Genomic DNA, 21,252 nt, shown 5'->3' on the forward strand with positions numbered 1-21,252 from the left:
TAGTGCAGCCAGCCTTGTTTACTGGAAACATTTTCCGAGCTCAACTCGTTCTGTGTGTTTTTGTCTGTGTAGTGCACGTGCACCCACATGGAAATCCACACATTCCCCCTCACTTCTGATCTCAACCAGCGAGCAGAGAAGGTCCTCTGAGGTTCACCTGCTGCCTGGTGAGAAACCGTGATGTGGATACAAAAGTACTGTCAGCTCCATCCAAACATGAGGAGGCAACCAAATACTGGATGATAGAGATTAAAGCTCCAAACTCCACAGACTGAACTCTTCCACCGCCTCAGCGCATGTGAAGCCTCGTCGTGTCAACACATTTAAGCTGACCTGCACCGCCTGAAAAGAAAGATAAAATAGATTCTTATCTCAACAGGGTTGGGACTACATTATCAGATGTACACAATGGGCGCTGTTTTCATGCCTATTTTGGTTCCTCAATGACAATGAAAAGTCAGAGTTTGAAGTGAGCACATATTCAAAATCCACATAGAAAAAGAGAAAAGGGCAGCTGCATCCACAGCGTCCCTCTATACTGTTAATACAGACCGGAAAGAAATAGAAGTCTAGGAACGTTTTGTATCAAGGGCCCACAAGCTACTGCCACGTGTAATTGTGTCCCTGCCAATCAAAAGTATTCATAAATAAACCTGTAAGAACACGTCAATCAACAAATGTCTCAATAAACCCGCGGTGCAGAGCAAACAACAATGAAAGTCTCCCATCCTCCACGGCTCAAACTGGCAACCCTGTTATTCTGTTACTTGTTTTTCTGTGAATGCTTTTATCCCTCTCTCTTTTCCCATTCCCTTTGAAGTATGTTCATCATAATTATTTGTTGTTTTCCTTTCTTTTTGTTCACATGTAAATGCTAAGAGGATAATTGCCAGGAGATTGTTGTGAAAGCAGGAATAAAGCTGGTGATGAATGAAAGCGTCCTGAGGGCCCTGGGACCCCTGCAGAGTTCTGCCGAGGGGACACTTACCTTTTCGTAAGGGTCAGCTAATTGGTGGTTTGAATGAAGAATACCTGCAAATTAGATGATTAGGTCTTTAGTCTAAAAATGTCAAGAATGATTACCAAGTGCCCAATGTCGAGGGTTAATGCTGGTCTGTAAGGATTAAAGAGACAGTCCAGAGATAAAAAAAAAAATACCTTTCTACAGATTGAAAAATAACCCTGATGTTTATTTTAATCTTGGTGGAGACAACTCACAGAAAACCAGCGTTACAAACTGGGGGAAATGAAAGACGTGTTTATCAGGCAGGGAGGCTTGAATGCTGCAGCCCGTTTACCTCAGAAGATGGAATGAAGTCCCACCTGAGATGACGCATTGCATTACGGAGGTCGAAAAACTGTTTATTACACAGTGGGGATTGTTAGAAAGACCAGTTGATCACAACGCACTACGTGGTATTTGCACACAGAAACACCTGTAACAACATTTACACAGATACAACACAGATAGTGTTGGGTATACAATTAAGACTAATATGACAGAAGTGCAAATAAACATTATTTCACCAAAGCTTTCAGTGTTGTGGATACATGGAGCAATGTTGGATTTTTAAGTCAGAGTTGTTGGGGGTTATTCCAACTGTCCATGTCAGAAATCACCTTACAGTTTGCATTATGGGAAGTGTAGGATCAAGGGCTTTTAGAGGGGGAATGAAAATCGGGATATCTCTGCTTCTGCTGCATCAAGTTTAACTCCCTTTTGAATCCCCTATCTTTATGCAATTGCAATACTAAATTGCTGATGTGCCCTTTAATTGAATTGACTAATAGTTGATTGACTTTGAGTTGTTTTAGCAGTCCATTACCGTTGACAACTGATAGCAAAATTGCTGATTCAAGATACTCAAATCTGGGACATTTGGTCGGAAACACCCTTTGGGCCCACCCCACAGGTGTGCAGCATTCTCAGTATTTGTTGACATTTTGTATTAAAATCCATTAGCTTATTTAAAGCCTAATCAATCAACCAACCAATACAGGGTATTTTTTTTTTTCATTTCATTTTTGGCTTTACATAGCTACTACATAATCTCTTTAAACGCATCCCTAATATGGACTACAACTCCCTGACACCCTTGCGTCAAAAGCTGGCTGCTGATTGGTTGCAGCTCACCTATACTTCATCATCCAGGTCTGTGTATGGCTCCGTGACCCTGTCAATCAGACGCAGTGAAGATGAACCAATCGGCTCTGGAGTTCGTCACGTGTGGGCGGAGCTACTGCGTTTCCTCGCGCATCACAGTTGTTTCCTGGTCGTTGCTAACAACCTGCTGCCTGCAACTTCGCCCGTCCACTATCCACTCATGCATCGGCGGTTTCCAACTGTCGTGTGTTTGCGATGTGCGTGAGGATGAAGCCGTGTCGCCGCTGAGTGCAGTCGGCCTCTCGGCTCCGTGCTGGCTGCATGGTGCTCCGCGTCTGTCCGCCCGCTCTCTGACGCTTGGGGTTGCAGTCTGGCCTCCAGCCGCGGCTGCGAATTAACTTCCTTTCTCAGCGTCGCCTTTGCTCTGAAATCCGGTTTATTTTATAAAGATGGCGGCGAGAGGGACACTGTGAACTAAATGACTGTCAGAAACATCGCCTCCATCTGTAATATGGTGAGTACCTGGCTGGTTACGCGTGTTGCTATATGGTTGCTATCGATTCGCCCGCAGCCACAGTGTTGACGCTGGTGTGTAGTGATGAACATGGGTGAGTCGCCTCCCCCCCTGCAGCCAAACAGACACACGGTGCAGGGGGAAGGTGCACAGCGATGAATGCTCACAACTCATCTACTTCATCAGACGGGCCTTCACATATATGTGTCGTAGACCTTTACGCACCGCTCCTTCTGTTGATATGATGTGTCGCAGCCCGGCGACACAATGCACGAGTTACACAGCTGTCACTAATGATTGACAGGTGAGTGAAGCGGCTTGTTGTGATTACATAATGTCGCGCTGCTGTAGAGAGCCGGACACTAAGGTCAAAAGCCTGCAGTGCTGCTCTGCATTAACGAGTTATTACACTGGACCTGATGCAGAACAAGTTCTGTGTGCATGTTGTCACTTTGACAGACACACTGGTGAAGATCTAGACCAGTGATAAGCAGCAGTCCAGTTTGGACTCTGTAGCGCTGTCACTGAAAGGGCACAGCTTGTGTCCCCTGCTGCCACAGCCAGTGTTCTGTTGCACACTAATAAGTGAGCTTTTCTCCATTTTTGCATTCGGCCTGAGTGATATGGTGTATGTAACTTACTCTTATTTTCGTTATCAATAAATCTGCATATTTCTTTATTAATTGATTAATTGACAAAAAGAGAGGAACTAGTGAAAAAATACCCACTCTAATTTCCCTCAGCCCAACCTAAGTTGCTTTCCTGTCATATATGAGAAAAGAAGAAGCATCACATTTTGAGATTTGTGTAGCTGCAAAGGTTTGGCCTGTTTTTTTGGGTTGTTTTTTTTGAAAATGCTCATTAGTTTCCCACATCTCAACGTAGGCTCTGGGAAACTAATGAGCTGTCCAACATGACACAATCATCTTGACTGTTTCATTGTTTTATCCACCCAGCACTCCAAACCCCAAAGATATTCAGTTTCCATCACGGACGTCTGAAAAAGTGCCAAACATTGCAACAGTTTATCGGTCGAACATCGGTTTCAGATGATATACACCTTGTTGACAGTAAATCAGTGAATAAGATTACATTTACCGATGGCAGCAGCAGATGTTAGTCTGTTGTAGTGGCAGACCCGATGTCTGCGTTTTTTAGGTGTATCGTATCGGCCGATGCGGGCTGCTGCGTTCGCTGCTGAGTTTTTTCCCACCATTATTTACAGACAGGCGTCCAGAGGCAGCTCTGTGTCGCTGAAGACGTCTTTTTGTGTTCAATAAACATTATTTTTTTTAAATTGAGACAAGTAACATTTTTTTAATTGTTATTGTGTAATTTCTATGATGTAAATTGAGGGAGCAAAAGTAGTGTCAGCTCCAAATATCGGCTCAAGAATATCGCCTTAGGCTGATGGAAAAAATATCGACATCGGCCCTAAAAAATCTGTATTGGTCGATCCCTAGTCTGGTGTGTTGCATTAATTCTGTGACAGCTAAATGTTGTATTAAAAGGTTAAAAAAATGTGTTTGAAGTAGTTTAATGTGAAAGAAGGCTGTAGAGTTTAATTTGTGCTCATTCAAAGATATTGTGATGAAGAGCTGAATGACTTTCAACCATTTCAGGTTTTTTTTTAACAATAGAGATTTATTTGTTTCCCTGTCAGAAAAGGAGGAATAGATAACAACAAAAAACGTCATAAATCACAACAAAAAACATTGTCATCGGCCCAGAATTTAACAATCGGTGCGTCCCTTCTAATATTTCCATATAAGATAGACTTCAATCAATTAATGGTTGCAACTCTCTTTACAATATTGATATATAACAATTTAGCAAATATATGCAGAATGCCAGAAAAATGGATGCTTAATGCTGTCAACCGTGTTCCATGTTCCTGTGTTATGCATTGCCTCAGACAAAACTTGTGTAAAAGTAAAACCTTCACTAACTCATTTTGTTAAAGTGAAATTTGCCTGCAGGCTCTTAAACTTTAGCATTATTTGCAATATGCTTGTAAGGACTTTTCAGCCAATAACTTTTCAGCGTGGACAATAACTGTTAATAATACAAAGCAGGTGACGACAGTGTGGAGGTGTCGAGTTTCTTCACAGCATCTTCTGCTCAATAGACCCATCACAGTTCAGCTTCCCGTAACATGCATAATTTTCTTTGAGACAATCAAGGATGATGTCTTTTTTCCCTTTTCAATAAATGCTACCACTGCCTGCTTTATAATGAGCAGCTCAAACGTCTAAATGTGGCATCAAATGTCCGTAGTTGGGTGAGGGTTAGGGCTAATTCCGCGGGGAAATGTTTTGTGTAGATTTTAATGGACTTTCAAATCCAGTGGTACACTTTCACTGAATATCCTCAACGTTTTCTCTCTAGTTTTGTAGAATCAAGGTCACAGTTTGGATTATAAAACTTCCCATTAGGAGAAAGTCAGTTTGTATGTGTACAGCACACACATTTGTGCTCAGACTGGCTGCGGTAAATGGGACAAAGAGGTATTCACTGACTGCTTTGACAGGGAGAAATGACAGTCATTGGAAGTTGAAGCCTTCCACAAACTAAATTGTCGTCTGTGTTCGCTCAACAAAGCTGTGGCTCATTTAGTAAAGCTTTGAGCTCTGACAAGTGAAAAGGCACTGACGAGATAAGTGGCCTGTCACTGCAGTCAGGCCCAAAATTCTGACTTTTGCAATGAGTCTACCTATTTAGACCCTAATCTTTTTCCGTCTTGGCGGGTAGATTTGAGTTGTTTTTTTCTGGTAAGAAAAGACTTTGAGACAAGCCCCAGCATTCTAATGGAAACTGATACAGTGAAATTTAGCAGCAAGGATCATTTTATCAATTACACTAGTTTAATTAGTTTACGTCTCATTGACTGCACAAAATATCCATATTAATTTGGCTATATATACATAGACTAAGTACATTAGGCTTATTATTTCAGCCTGTTACTCTCCATAATAACTGAGTGAACAGTGTTACACAAGATGTTGGTGATGATGGACAAACAACACACACATCATGTCTCATGTTTTATCTCTGCTCTTTCAGGGCACTAATGCCTCTGCTCTGGAGAAAGACATCGGCCCAGAGCAATTTCCAATCAATGAACACTACTTTGGATTGGTCAACGTGAGTATCACTCAATCCTCTCATACATTAACAAAGGCCATTTCCAAAAAACACTGGTGTCATTTTTCAAAACAAACTGCCACTGGTCTCTGGTGAGTCATTCCCTCTACTGGATATTTAGTTCTGAAGGTAAGAGTGTTGTGTTTGTGTTGGCCAATATAGGAATCTTCTGTTCCCTTTACGTGCCTTTTAAATAAACACCCAAGTTTCTCAACACCCTAGATGCTTGTCAGCCAAATGGATTGAAAAATTGATCACATCTGTATTTTTCCACCAGCTAATCTAAAAGAAAAATGGAGTGAAATCCCCTTTTTTGTTTTCATCTTTGCCCATGCCCCTTCTTCCTCAGTTTGGAAACACATGTTACTGTAACTCAGTGCTCCAGGCTCTCTACTTCTGCCGGCCCTTCCGGGAGAACGTGCTGGCTTACAAAGCCCAGCAGAAGAAGAAAGAGAACCTGCTCACATGCCTGGCTGACCTCTTCCACTCCATCGCCACACAGAAGAAGAAAGTAGGCGTCATCCCACCCAAGAAGTTCATCTCCCGCCTACGGAAAGAGAACGGTGAGACAACTGATAGGGTAAAAAGCCTCCATCTAAAACAAGCTCAACACTTGCTTCTAATTTTGTGAGTCCTGTGCCGGATAAAAGTAGATTGAAAAAGATAGGTGAAATGAAATTCTTGTCTCAAGATCAAATAAGTTGTTTATCAGGAATATTGAGCGTTGAAATGTTAAGAGATGTTTTAGACTAATCCTTTCCTCGACACCAAACTGCACTCAGACAGCAGCAATAAATAGGCTTTAGAGTCATGACTTTAAAAGACACAGCTGGTGCAGCACAGAGCAACATTATGAAAATCAACAGATCATAGAAACTTAGGATACACATTATGTAAAACCTCATAAACATTTATAAAGCGCTTTCCAAAAAAAACAAATCCAAAATGTAGGAGATTAAAATAATTAAAATAATTCAGTTAATATAAAGCCGTAAGCAAAAAATATTGTGTTATACACTCACCGGCCACTTTATTAGGTGCACCTTGTGCTCAATAAAGTGTCAGTGTGGTCTTCTGCTGCTGTTACCTCTCTGCTAGAAAGTAGTGGTGTGTGTTCACAGATGCTCTCCTGCATTCCTCTGTTGGAACCAGTGGATATTTGAGTTACTTTCTATCAGCTCCAACCAGTGTGGCCATTCTCCTCTGACTCCGGCTAAAACAAGGCGTTTGCGCCCACAGTACTGCCACTCACTATATATTTTCTCTTTTTGGGACCACTCTCTGTTAACCCTGGAGATGGTTGTGTGTGAAAATCCCAGTAGCTCAGCAGTTTCTGAAATACTGGGACCAGCCCGTCTGGCACCAACAACCATGCTACGTTCAAAGTCACTTCAATCACCTTTCTTCCCCGTTCTGATGCTCGCTTTGAACTGCAGCAGATCCTCTTCACCATGTCTACATGCCTAAATGCATGGAGCTGCTGCCATGTGATTGGCTGATTAGAAATTTGCGTTAACGAGCAGTTGGACAGGTGCACCTAATAAAGTGGCCGGTAAGTGTAGGTATCATTTGTAACCTTTCTGTATTAAAATGTCTTCAAACGATTAGACCTATGTTATGTATTTTGCCTGTCAATGGCAACTAGGGTTGCAAAAGGGTGGAACATTTCCGGTAAATTTCCAGATATTTTCTATGGGAAGTTAAGCTTGGCAATTTTGGAAATATGCCAAATTGACATTAACATTAATACCACATCCAATATATTTACCCTATAATATCATCAAAACTTACTTCACTGATGTAGTTCACGGGCACAATGTGTGGCCTCAATAGTCCAGGGCTCTAGAAATCATCCGTGCATGTGATGGAGGAATGCACAGCGCATGTAGGTGGCATGGCCTCAACACCCCTGCAGTAAGCATTGTGCTATGGGCATGTGATTTAGGAATAGCATAGATATTCTCAAGTAGAATACGGAAATTTTGCAACCCTAATGGCAACAGTGTCCTCTGCACATGCATTAGCTTTGTGGATGTGGGCCAGAAGCTGTTATGAATTGGCTTTTTGTCCAGTTTTAAGCCACATATTTATGATACACTTTTTATAACTTGGTCATTTTTAACTGTCTTGACGTCTTGCTCTCCAGTTATCAGACAAACAAGCTGAGTGAACGTTGGCAGCAGCTCAGCTCGCTGACCCTCCAGGAGGCCCTTGTCTGCCAAACAGCATTGGAGAAATTCAGACTTTTAACATGAAACTGCTGTATTCAGTGTTTGTGGTTTTATTAACCAGGTACGTTTTGTTTTGGTGAGGAGGAAACCTCTGCGGATAATTTGGCTCCCTGTCCGACTCTTAACCGAGAGAAGCTAACTGCCGTGACGGCAATAATGGTGAAGACCACAACTCCCATGATCCCACGCTACCTAAAAAGGACATCTATGACGCTACTTTACAGCGTCGCCAAACTCAGGAAGGGCAGAAAATGACATACTGTGCGTTTATGAAGGGATTAAAAAGAGGATACTCACTTAAAACTACACTTAAGAAATACCTACATTTGACAGTTTTCACAGCATAGCAGGGAAAGCACAATTAATGTAATTAATCTCATTAACGATGTGTGCATTACATTTAGGTTTACCAGTTCCAGGGTCCTGGTATTGTGCACGCTGCCTCTCTGGTATGGATTACTGGGCCACGTGGATGGCCATCGTTAACTAATAATTAGTTACACCTGTGCTTTTCTTGCTATCACAACTGAAATTTTTTCCAATGAAATAAGTCTTTTGGTTGGTTGGTGTCTGACAGTGAGCATGATGTCTCTGTGAACATCACAAGTCTATATAGTCACATATATGTTTATAAAGAACCAGAGAGTGGAGATTTGTGGGTTTGTTTTGTGTGCAGGTAGCAGTGCTGGCTTTAATGTAGTCTAAATATTTGAGGTGAAGGGCAGGTGCATGTTGGAGTTAAGGTCATTCAGAGAGTAGTACAGACAGAGACCGACTGTTCTCTGCTGTCCATATTGAGGAAGCTCTTTATGTGAATGAACAATGCAATCTCTGTTGGGACCAAGCTTTGGTCAGCTGCCTCCTCTGGAATTTTTTTTTTTTCCTCCTGCTCTCCTCTCTCTCCCCCCCCACTCCCCACTTATCGGCTTTCACTTTTCACACACAGATCTGTCACAACAGAAGTGTCTTTGGATGTTGGTGTTATAGGTGAAGCCTGTTAATTCCACTTTCGTGATCTGCTCTCGGGGCGACACAGTGGAGTGGTAGTTAGCACTGTCACCTCACAACAAGAGGGTTCCTGGTTTGAATCCCAGCAGGGGCCCTTCTGTGTGGAGTTTGCATGTTCTCCCCGTGTCTGTGTGGGTTTTCTCCGGTTTCCTCCCACAGTCCAAAGACATGCTTGTGTTAGGTTAATTGATGACTCTAAATCACCCGTAGGTGTGAATGGTTGTCTGTCTCTGTTTGTCTCTATGTGCCCTGTGATAGACTGGCGTCCTGTCCAGGGTGTACCCCGCCATACGCCCGATGTCAGCTGGGATTGGCTCCAGCTCCCCCACGACCCCGACAGGGACAAGCGGTTGAAGATTAATTAATGAATGAATGAGTGAATGATCTAGACGTTTCTCAAGACAGAAATGAGCAAAGTGTTAAAGCAGCCAGGGAAGAGGTGGAGGGGAGGGGTGAGCTAGACTAGCTGTCTGAAGGTTACAAAAAACAACAACAATGTAAAAACCACATTTTGTCCTTATAAAGTGGGTTAAGTGCCAGATAATTACTTGGCTGGGAGTGGTTGCTAGGCAACCAGCAAAGACTCCAGGAAGATACTGATCCGGTTGAGTAGGCATGGGACGATATGAAAATAATTGCACAATAATATCCTGAACACAAACGCACTGTAATCAATTTGGTTAAGAAACAAATATTTTTATTAAATCACAGATAGGACACACGTCTTTTTTTGTGAAAAACAACAATCTTTAATAAGTTAATAATTAATCATAGGATCCCCGATTTTAAAAATGATTTTAAAAAAGTCATAGTATAGTATGTCATAGAAAATCTGAACGGACTTGAAACAATCACTATAAATGATCAAACTTGTTGTTGTGGTTGTTAAATACATACACCACAAGGTTATGTATACCTCAGACTTTATTTGTGTTACATTTAAAATGTAACACAAAGTGCTTCACACAGTGCGATATCCCCACCCCTCATACAGGAACGCTTTCACTCTCTTATTCTTCTAATAGGCTACATCAGATGAGAAGATGGATTTTCTGTAAAATCAAATAAATCGACATGATTTGAACTGTGACTTTTGGGCTGCAGCCATATAAATTTGACAGTTAAAGGAAGAACTGTGGTAAATGGACTTGTACTTATATAGCGCCTTTCTAGTCTTCTGACTACTCAAGGGCGCTTTCACATTGACCCATTCACACAGACATTCACACTGATGGTAGTGGATCTACATACCATCTTATCTAACCATTCACACCACATTCACACACCCATGCGCAGCGCAGGGAGCAATTTGGGGTTCAGTGTCTTGCCCGAGGACACTTCGGGGATCAAACCACCGATCTCTCGAATGGTGGACGACCCGCTCTACCTCTGAGCCACAGCCGCCAACTAAACTGCAGTCGCCGGTCAAGTCCCTCAAACACAAAGGGTTATTGTCCCGTCCCTACGATTGAGATATGTTGTGTTAATTAGCTGAGAGGTGCTGTTTCATGGATATTGTTACCTTCAGACAGAGTCAGGAGAGCAGTTGCCCTTTGCTTCTAGTCTTTTTGCCAAGCTTAGCTAACTGGCTGCTGGTTAACCTTTCAAGACGGACATAGGATTGTCTCATCTAATGCTCCGCCAGGAAGCAAATAAGCGTATTTACCAAAATGCCAAACTTTGTCTTTAAAGGGAAGCTATTTTTTTTACACAAAGCTATTCTAAATGAATTTCTTTAGTGTATTGATGTACAACAATACTGGATTCAGTACGGACATATAATCATTATTAAATGGCTAAAATCAACATCAATGTCTAAATAACTTGCCACGGACATCCCCATCATTTCCCCTCTCTAAATGATCTCCCTCTACTTTATCTCTGCATCTCCTTCCAGATCTGTTCGACAACTACATGCAACAGGATGCCCACGAATTCCTCAACTACCTGCTGAACACAGTGGCCGACATCCTGCAAGAGGAGAAGAAGCAGGAAAAGCAGAACGGGCGCCTCAAGAACAACGGCACCGGCGTCACCGCAGAGGCCGAGTCCGAAAACAAGACAGAGCCCACATGGGTTCACGATATCTTCCAGGGCACACTGACCAATGAGACGCGCTGCCTCAACTGTGAAACGGTGTGTGGCTCTGCTGTATTTTCCCATCCAGTTTTCTTAGAGAGCAGTATATTTAATGTCATCTGTCCGCTGGCTCTGCCAGTCCCTTTGTCACCCTGTCACCAATGAGAGGTCTGTCCTCAATAAGTCTGGAAAAGAGATTAGCCTTTTGCAGAGATGCAAAAAAATAGATGCGGTGAACAGCCCCGGTGGGCTCCGGCCACCCAGTTTACGTCAGCTCTGGCGGAGGCTTTGTCCTCATAATTTTGAGGGCGAGGAGTGGGACGGGTTGCCTTGAACAACCCCGGCAAACAACAAGGCGCTGCAGTGCACACAGACAAAAGCTACTCAGTACAATCAGCATTTCAAAGGTGTGGGGTGGGTGGTTGGGTGTTATGTCACAGCACAGTAGGCTTTTCCTCACTGGCTCACTGGTTTAGTTAACTCAGTGTTTCTCTCTTTGACAGGTAAGCAGCAAAGATGAAGATTTTCTGGATCTCTCTGTGGATGTGGAGCAGAACACATCAATAACACACTGCCTCAGGTAGCACTGATTTATTGCACGTTCATTCGCAGTTAAAAGGCTGACAGTAGACCATATTCAATTTGGTCTGAATGCGATTGATTTACCCAGCCTCTTGTGGCATGCTTTCCCCTCCAGGGACTTTAGTAACACAGAGACGTTGTGCAGTGAATACAAATACTACTGCGAGGCATGCTGCAGCAAGCAGGAAGCACAGAAGCGGTCAGTACAGCACTGAGCTTAATACCACTGTTATGTCATCGTACACCTCTCTGAGCATGTATGCTTCCCCGCAGGATGCGCGTGAAGAAGCTTCCTATGATCCTGGCACTACACCTGAAGAGGTTTAAGTACATGGAGCAGCTGCACCGCTACACCAAGCTGTCCTATCGAGTGGTTTTCCCCCTGGAGCTGCGTCTCTTCAACACGTCCGGGGATGCAGTTAACCTGGATCGCATGTACGATCTGGTGGCTGTGGTGGTTCACTGTGGCAGGTACAGTATGCGCATTAGCAATCTCAGAAAAAAAGACCTCTTCATGAGTTATAGTGCAGGCCCATTTGATACCAACTAGGCTAGACTAGACTATGTAAAGGGATATCATAGGTTTTAATGACCCTGTGATTCATTTTATGTCGAACTGTTCCTTTAAAGTGGAAGTCCTTAATATTTCAGTCTTGATTTGGTGACACCAGGTGGAAACAGACTAACGAAACAAACTATTGTTTTAGTAAAGAAGCCAGGCAATAATTAGTCTTTTTCCATTATGCTGAGCCACTGTGATTTTTATTCGTTCTGATGGGTCTGCAAACAGCGAAAATGAAACTACTCGGCTACCTCTCTGTACAGCCTGTGGCCTGCATCTAACAGCTCACTGTGGCTGCTCCTGACTCTTTCATTACTCCCTGACATATTACAAAAACTGATCTGCTGTCAAAGAACCCAGATAATGACAGTTGTCTTGTTTTGTAGATGCATTTTTGCTGAACGATAGCGATCATTGTCAAACTCACTGACAAACACATTTAATTTCCTTCAACAACTTTATGACAAAAGTTAATTTTGACCTTTTGAATTGTAAAAGAATGTTTTGAAGCCGCAGCAGAAGGAAATGTTCGGTAACGTATAGTGATTACTATAAACTTGCAATTGAAAAATGACTGCATAAGTGTTGAGGTCTTCAAAGATGACGCTTCACTGCTTAGAGTGACCCGAATACCTTTATCACAAATGGGACATCACAATCTCTTTTGTGACCTAAACTTTTAAAAAGAATGCTTTTTATGTAGCATATTCACTTTACATATTAAATAATACTTACCTTTAGTTATATACAGTAGCACCTTCAAGTCAAAACGTGGTATTAAAACAGGAAACACAAGAAGAAAAAGTAGAAAAACGATATAATAGTAAAATCCTAAAAAGTACAAATAGAATAATGCTTGAAACAAAACAAGTTAATAAGAACAACAATTTTGAGATAAAAACACCGTTAAACAAGCATGAGTAATATCAAATTCCATTTGTAAACTCTTAATAACATTATGATGGATATACAGTATGTGTGGGAAACTGTGCATTTATGTAGCGATGACTTCAGCAGCGCCTGCAGGCAGCTGAGACAGACGTAGTACAGTGTGGGAGTTCTGAGATGAGTTTTGGAGTAACTGTTTGTCTCTGTGTCCTCAGTGGCCCAAATCGAGGTCATTACATCACCATCGTGAAGAGCCATGGCTTCTGGCTGCTGTTTGATGATGACATTGTGGAGGTGCGTCGCTCTCGGCCTGTTACGGTCTGCTGCGATGATCCCTGACTCATGTGTTTGTACATTTGCTATTGTTTTTTTATGTATTTTTCAGTAAACATCATCTTACTTGTGTTGTGCAGAAAATTGACGCCCAGGCCATCGAAGAGTTTTACGGGCTTACCTCAGACATTTCCAAGAACTCTGAGTCGGGATACATCCTCTTCTACCAGTCCAGGGAGTGATTAGAGCTGGATCAGTGACACAGGAGACGACTAAATAGGATGAGACCTTTTTGTTTTTTTTGTTTTTTTTACCTTCAGCCTAACAGACCAAGACTCCTGCCATCTCCATCCCATTCTGCTCCCATTCTCCAAGTCAGATCTCTCTGATGTATGTGCCAATCCTCTGACAGAACCCCATCCTCTGGGTTTACCTGCTCTCTCTCTCTCTCTCTCTCTCTCTCTCTCTCTCTCTCTCTCTCTCTCTCTCTCTCTCTCTCTCTCTCTCTCTCTCTCTCTCTCTCTCTCTCTCTCTCTCTCTCTCTCTCTCTCTCTCTCTCTCTCTCTCTCTCTCTCTCTCTCTCTCTCTCTCTCTCTCTCTCTCTCTCTCTCTCTCTCTCTCAGTAATTTACTCACCTGCATCTCGACTGCACTTTAGAAACAAAAGCAAAAATGCTCAACGGCATGACAAACAAAAAGGAGTCTATGTTCACATCGAGCCCCACACGCTTGGCGTACGCTGGTGATTCTCTACCAAGAGCATGATGGTGTGAAAGGTCTGGTGCACATACAGACTGTTGTACTATATCATTTATACACAGTCTTCTTCTAAGATGCGTCACCCCTTGTTGATTCCTTTCATTAGGGCTATTGGTGGATGCATGAGAAATGAGTGAAGTTGGAGACAAACACTGTATGAAACGCAAAGAGAGATTTCATGCTTTTTTTTTAATGGTTTTGAAGCTGCTGACAGTATGCAGTTTTATCCTATATAGAACCACTCTGTGAGCGTGTGTCTGTCTGTCTGTCTGTCGTGATGTCAGTCAAACCTCATATGATCAACACTTAATGCTCCATTGCTCCAACACTACACATGAAAGGAAATCCTGTTTTCTCTGTAAGATCAGCTGAATCTTTATATTTTTTTTATTCTGATCGAAAAACCGTATTTATTATACCTAACATATTTATTATTTGTAAAGCAGACTGGTAAATAATGAAGGTGTGTGTAATATGGCGACGCTTTATATTTTAAGATGCCTCAGTGTGAAGGACATGGTGTTTGTAATACACAACTCAATAGGACAGCTAAAAAAATGGTTTTATCATTTTAATTTTGTAGTCTTCATGTTAAATAAAAATATGAGACCTGTTAAAGGGATAGTTCGGATTTTTTTGGAGAGGGGTTGTATGAGGTATTCATCCATAGTCAGTGTATTATCTACAGTAACTGGGAACAGAAGCCATTCTATGCTCTCGTCAAAGCCACCAGACTCAGTTGACAAAAACAGTCCCTTTACCTCGCAGAACACAGGAGTTGCTATTCTACCGCTGCCTCGATCAGTTAGTTTGTTTGTGGTATTGTCTGACTTTGTGTGTTTAAAACGGGTTAGGAAACAACAAAGCAAACAAACAAAAAAAATCCGATCTTTTCCTTTAACATGATGCAAGTGAGAGACCTAATCCAGAACTGCCCAATCTTTTAAATGACATGAAAACTTTGAAAGTCCCCAGTGAGACTAATATAATACTACTAATATAAAGTACATGAAGTATTTCTGATTTAAATGTTAGTGATAGATGTGTTTCTTAGCTGATTTTTCCCCAGTGCTGTGTGTTTGTGTGATTGTGATATCAATGTAACCGCCCCCCTTTCACCATGTTCAGTGCACCCTACCTGCTGGGATGTAAGCTACAGAGTTCCTTCATTCTAACACTTCTTTGGAACTTTTCTCGGTAATGACCTGTCTTTCAGCTCTTTACAGCTTAATATTTTCTCTCGGTTCGTCTCTGACTTTAATTATGTAAATTGTGTTTGTCATACGTAGCACATTGGAATCCTAAATCCCATAGGAGTCAAGTTCAAGCTTCAATGTCGACTCATACGATATCCCTTGTACCGTAGATGTTTTACTCTTTGGCCCGTTCCCCAGGGTTTGTGGCCATGCCCTGTAGAATAGTGTAACATCAAACAACCTGTTTTCATGTGAATGACATTCCTATTTTCTGCACGTCAGCCGGATTACCATTTCAAATGCATCTCGTTTTAAATAAGAGGTAGGAATAGGATTATTTTGCTAGCTTAGTTACTGTGTGTATTCAGGAGAGGCATAATTAGAAGTGAAAATGGTGAAACTCTGGGTGTTGAATGCACTTGTTTCTGCTGTCTTTTCCATTTAGTCTGTTACTGGGTGAGGTCACGAGGAATACGTGCCAAAGTGGAGTCGATACCAACCTTGCAACAGTCTTTAACAGAACATTATTTTCTTTGTAAAGATACAACTGTACATATTATATAGGAAAAAAACACTTCTGGTAATAGGAAAGTATTTTTTTAAAGTGAAGATGTTAAAAATGTAAAAACACTCATGGCAAAGATTTTAGCTTAACGCTGACTATTAATGAAACCCTGTTAAGAAATACTGTGCTATTTTACAATCACTCTATTACATAATCAATCAGATTTGTGCAGAAGTCATCATCTTCCATATTATTGATTTTTTTTTTTTTCTGGGTTGAAACTGAGCCAGGATCGTAAACAGTAGCAGGAATAGTCTGACACATTTTAAACCTGGGTGACAGGAAAGAGACTCTTAACATGCTGATCTTCCATTAACACTTATGCACTCGCCCTCACTGAGATGTTCAGTTGTTGCACTTGGTCTGATATATCTTACTGTGATAGTGTTCTACCTAGTTCAGCTTTGGTGCAGGTGGGTTTTGATTGAGCTTATGGGAGGAGAACGAGGAGATGAATGAGTCTCTGTTTGGTTGTAAACTGAAAGTGCACTTTATTAGTGATGAGCTGCAATGCTTTAACATGAAGAACCACAGTTTAACACACTCATTTTGAGTTTTTGCTTCTGTTCAATAAATGACTCAACTAACTTGCTGGAGCTCGTGTTTTTATTTCTCTCAATACTTCACCCCCTTTTGTCAAATAAACTTCTGTTTTCTCCAAAGATTGAATTGTTTTTTTTCGCATTTGGCGGCGACAAAACAGTTTTTCCAGTAACACGCCTTCATTTCCATATTGCATTGAGCTGTCCATCAACAGCAAACTCGAAAATCAAGTGTATTTGTTACTAGTGTGAACACACTCTGCTCAAAGCCTGCTAAGAATTAATATTTTGGTTGAAGTTGGGACATTGCTTTAGTCATGTCACTCACTGCATGTTCCTCCTGTATGAGAGCATCCTGATAACTGCCATGAATAAGTATGTTCCCTGGAGAACATTAAAAATATAATACCACTGTTTAACCAGAGAGAAGTGAGGGAAACATTATCAAGACTACTTGTCACCTATACAGCATCCAAGCCTGTCCAGAACATATCTCAGTCTAAATGGAACTTGCTGTTTGTTTCGGTTTTCACTGGAAATTACACAACATGTCTGTCTTTGTAGATATCAGCTTTGTGTCCTCTCAGTCACCCTGAAACCTCAGCTAATCCCCCAGTAGAAATACAGCAGCTGCCAAGGGTCTGGCACAGTCTTTGCTGTGTGTTTATACTTCCACCTTTTCCCTCCTCTTCCCCCTTGTTTTCTCCTTCAGCTTTCTGCCTGCTCCCGCTCAGGCTGCATCCATCGAGGAAACACGGGAGGCTATTTGAGCATTCATGTGTGAAGTCCCAAACCAAACACCTGATGTAATTTGCAATTAACTGACAGATGTATTTCTGCCACAGTCTGCTGATCAACCTTTAGTTTAGGTAATAGTGGGCTAACTTTAGCTAGCTAGCTGTAACCTGCTAGATTGCATGTATCTAGCACTACTTTCTTCGTCAAAGGTTGTGTGGGAGCCTACTGACTCAAGACAAAAGCTCTTTTAGGACATAATGAAGTGTGGATGTCATAATGATGTGTCAATGACAATATCCTCACCAGAGATATACCAGCATTGGGTGTGAATATGTGAATATACTCTTGAAATATGTCCATGTATTGGATGAGTTCGAAGATTTGGAATATCCCACCTAACTGAACGTGAAAGACTTTTTATGATGTTTCAAACAGATGAAGTTTAAAATAGTGTATATGTTTATCAGACATTGACCAACAAGCTGCCCTTCTACACATACTGTATCTATTGACTAAACATGACAGTGACTCATACAGAGGGGTTCATAATACTACCGGTATATTAATTATAATAACATTTTTTATTTTGCATCAATTTTACATTTCCTGTGCATAAACCTTCAGTGAGCGCCAGATTCCCTCCTTGTTGTCCTTGATCTACTTTTGTAACCAGCACCTCACTGGCTGTGTGTTGATGGACAGTAACTCTGTAAGGAGGAGACTGAGAGAGTACCTGCACCGAGGCGTCTACCAGTAAAGTCTGAGTTTCCATCCCAAAAAATCAACAGAGGGTTAAGAACTAAACAAACATAATTCAACGTCAATTTGAATGTTATTGCTGTAAATATGCAAGTCCTTCCTGAGAACTTCGGCTCGCTTTAGTTTAACAGTGTATTGCCAATGACGCAGACTTACAGGGAATGTGATGTTTTGCTTTGTAGGGGAAACCAATAAAGGGAGGGGTTGGCACAAATAGCTCAGCTTTTAGTAGACCAAAAAAGCAACATGGTCGGTCTTGGGTCAAATAGCTTTACAAGTACTCTGAGAGTCCTCGCTGCTCTTCTACACATACTTTATCTATTGACTTAATATGACAGTGACTCATACAGAGGGGTTTATAATACTATCGGTATATTAATTAAAATAACATTTTTTATTTTGTTGAATGTACCCGAATAATCTTATCTTTGGGGCTCATATCGCAGGTGAGAACAGAGAGATGTGCTATTTTAATAGGAAACAGATGCTGTTTATCGTCCTAAAAGTACTTTTTATTGAATGAGTATTGATCCTATTCAAATATGAAGCACTTTGTAACATGAGTTACAGAAAAGTGCAATGTAAATTTAGTTTAACTTACTGCTTACTCATTCTACTTACTGTATGTAGTGGAATGCAGTACACATGCAATTCACAGTGCACTAAAATGTTATCTTTTAGGGCAGCCCCTAGCTCACTGGGTTTAAAGTGGGTGCCCTGCTCAGTCCTTGGCAGCGTCCTGGTTTGTATCCGACCTGTGGCCCTTTGTTACATCATCCACTCTTTCTTGCCCCATTCCTGTCTCTCTTCAACTGCTCTACTGAAAAGTCTAAGCTGGGAAAGGCTCCAGGTAGATAAAATATACTGACTGGTCTACTCAATTATTGCAGCCAATTTTATAACTCAAGTACCACGTTAACCATTGAAACATAAAACATCTTTTCATTCTTCTCAAATGTGATGCATACGTCATCCACCTGCTTTGCGGTGCTTTAAAGGACTCCCCTTCATCACAAATTATTTGAATTTCTCATAATTATAATAATCATCTGCATCAATAGCACACCAACGTCAACTGAGCACTCATCACTAACTGTAGGTTGATTGGGGACATGTTTACTGTCTGTTCGATTCAGGGGTGGCACCAGCAAATATATGAACTACACAACTGTAAAGTGTCGTGACTGCATCTTGCATGGTTGTGACACAATCGCGGTGACAGACAGAAATATAGACACCTGGAAAATTCCTTAAATCCGCTTCTAGTTCATAGTGTCTCCAGGACCACATTTTGCCATGATGACACACAAGGTGAAAACATTACCAGCATCTGTTGAAACACATTGTTTTCTAAAATAGCTTTGTGCACAACATGCACACACTGACAGCAGTTTCAGTCTCTCTTCAAATATGACTGTGATTCCCCAGTGTGGATTTCCGGTGGTCAAACCGTTGTTTAGTACGATCTGAGGCACAACAAGGCGAGGGGTGACTGAGGGTGTTTGTCTTTTCCAGTAATTTGATGATGATTTAAAGATGAAGTTACAGAGAAAAGCCTCAGGTGGCCGTGGGCATGATACTGACGTCCAGGCACTTCTCAGAAACACTTTATCTCCTGCAGAGAGTTGTTCAGCAGGATAAATTCACGCTCAGACACAAACAACTTGGGAATACACACACACACACACAAACACCCACACACACACACAGTTTTTTTTGGAAAAACAATGACAATGTCTTGCTTATCAGCACATTCTGGGAGACCTTCTTCTGCCCAGAAACTAGAGATATGATACGTGTTGATGATGTGATGCATCACAAAACGCTTTGTGAACAACAATGAGACAATATGTAACTTTGTAAAGTGTCAGTTATATTTTTGTAAAAGGTCATTTTTTGGAAAACAAAGTTACCAGCATATTTTCAAATCAGTGCAACATTACTGTGCTTTCCCAGAGGAAAAGAAGTGTGCACAATACAACTACAATAGGCTTAATTACTGACGGATGAATCTCATAGGTTACTCTAATATAAAAGTCAATAAGAAACAGCGTTCAAATCAGGGAGCAGAGATTACGTTATACTCCTCAGATCCAAATAAAAGAAGAGTCTAAACGAATTACACTAGTTCCGTTATGTTATACCAATTAAAACCATGCAACGCTACTTTGAGTCATGGCTATTTTGGTGACAACTGTACTGGAAATGACAAAAGTAAATCCACTGTTTCTCAGTAATTACTGGAGCAGTGCTCTAAAAATAGATGCTTGATGTGAATTCCTTTGCAAATTCCCCAGAGGGAGGAGGGCTCAGTAACTTCCAGTTAATCCTTCTGGACTTTCATCTGCCAAGTAGACAACCAGCTTGTACTGGTGTCACACAGGAGCCCTTTTTCTGTCCACGATCCCTCAATATGTCATTGCCGAGCAGAGCCATACATGATCTAGATTCAAACTAAAATCCCCACAAAACTTAAACCTCGGACAAATGTTTAATACTAAAACGAATGTCTTTATCACAGTTTAGTTATGTGTCGACTTAAAGTAGTCCATACTGGGAAATTTCCTGTGCATAAACCTTCAGTGAGCGCCAGATTCCCTCCTTGTTGTCCTTGATCTACTTTTGTAACCAGCACCTCACTGGCTGTGTGTTGATGGACAGTAACTCTGTAAGGAGGAGACTGAGAGAGTACCTGCACCGAGGCGTCTACCAGTAAAGTCTGAGTTTCCATCCCAAAAAATCAACAGAGAGTTAAGAACTAAACAAACATAATTCAACGTCAATTTTAGTGTTATTGCTGTAAATATGCAAGTCCTTCCTGAGAACTTCGGCTCGCTTTAGTTTAACAGTGTATTGCCAATGACGCAGACTTACAGGGAATGTGATGTCTTGCTTTGTAGGGGAAACCAATAAAGGGAGGGGTTGGCACAAATAGCTCAGCTTTTAGTAGATCAAAAAAGCAACATGGTCGGTGTTGGGTCAAATAGCTTTACAAGAACTCTGATTTCTGATCTGAAATCACCTTGAATACATTGTCATTTGTTTATGTCATTTTTACAAAATAAGCACAAGTATATGTAATAAATGTTAATTTTTTGGCAACAAGAATTCCACTAATACTTCAAGCACAATGAATAAATGGCTGACTGTTTTTTACTGCTTATATTGTCATCATATTATCTATCATATATATTATCTTTCATATATTATCTTGATCTGTGGCTGATGCAAATGGTCACTTTTTTGCGGATAACACTGTTATTTACTGCTCTGAACCATCTCAGGAAGAAACATAGCACCAATTACAAT

General features: G+C 41.2%; 1 protein-coding gene across 1 annotated transcript; it reads left to right on the plus strand.

Annotated features, from left to right (window-relative positions):
- The first annotated feature begins 2,171 nt into the window (after nucleotides 1-2,171).
- usp46 (ubiquitin specific peptidase 46) lies at nucleotides 2,172-16,428 on the plus strand. The gene is made up of 9 exons (XM_083939005.1): nucleotides 2,172-2,618; nucleotides 5,682-5,762; nucleotides 6,112-6,325; nucleotides 10,899-11,137; nucleotides 11,584-11,660; nucleotides 11,778-11,861; nucleotides 11,936-12,133; nucleotides 13,328-13,406; nucleotides 13,526-16,428. Exons 1-9 carry the CDS (start codon nucleotides 2,583-2,585, stop codon nucleotides 13,625-13,627), a joined length of 1,110 nt encoding a protein of 369 aa, XP_083795131.1. The 5' UTR covers nucleotides 2,172-2,582; the 3' UTR covers nucleotides 13,628-16,428.
- The last annotated feature ends 4,824 nt before the right edge of the window (nucleotides 16,429-21,252 follow it).

Source organism: Echiichthys vipera (genome assembly GCF_963691815.1).
Source record: "Echiichthys vipera genome assembly, chromosome: 3".
Taxonomy (NCBI): Eukaryota; Metazoa; Chordata; class Actinopteri; order Perciformes; family Trachinidae; genus Echiichthys; species Echiichthys vipera.

What these genes read in the sequence shown, in the direction of transcription:
- usp46 (XM_083939005.1), top strand. Translation starts at nt 2,583, where the DNA reads ATGACTGTCAGAAACATCGCCTCCATCTGTAATATG. An exon ending in TCGCCTCCATCTGTAATATG is followed by an intron (nt 2,619 to 5,681) that starts GTGAGTACCTGG and finishes CTGCTCTTTCAG; the next exon opens with GGCACTAATGCCTCTGCTCT. An exon ending in CCGCCTACGGAAAGAGAACG is followed by an intron (nt 6,326 to 10,898) that starts GTGAGACAACTG and finishes ATCTCCTTCCAG; the next exon opens with ATCTGTTCGACAACTACATG.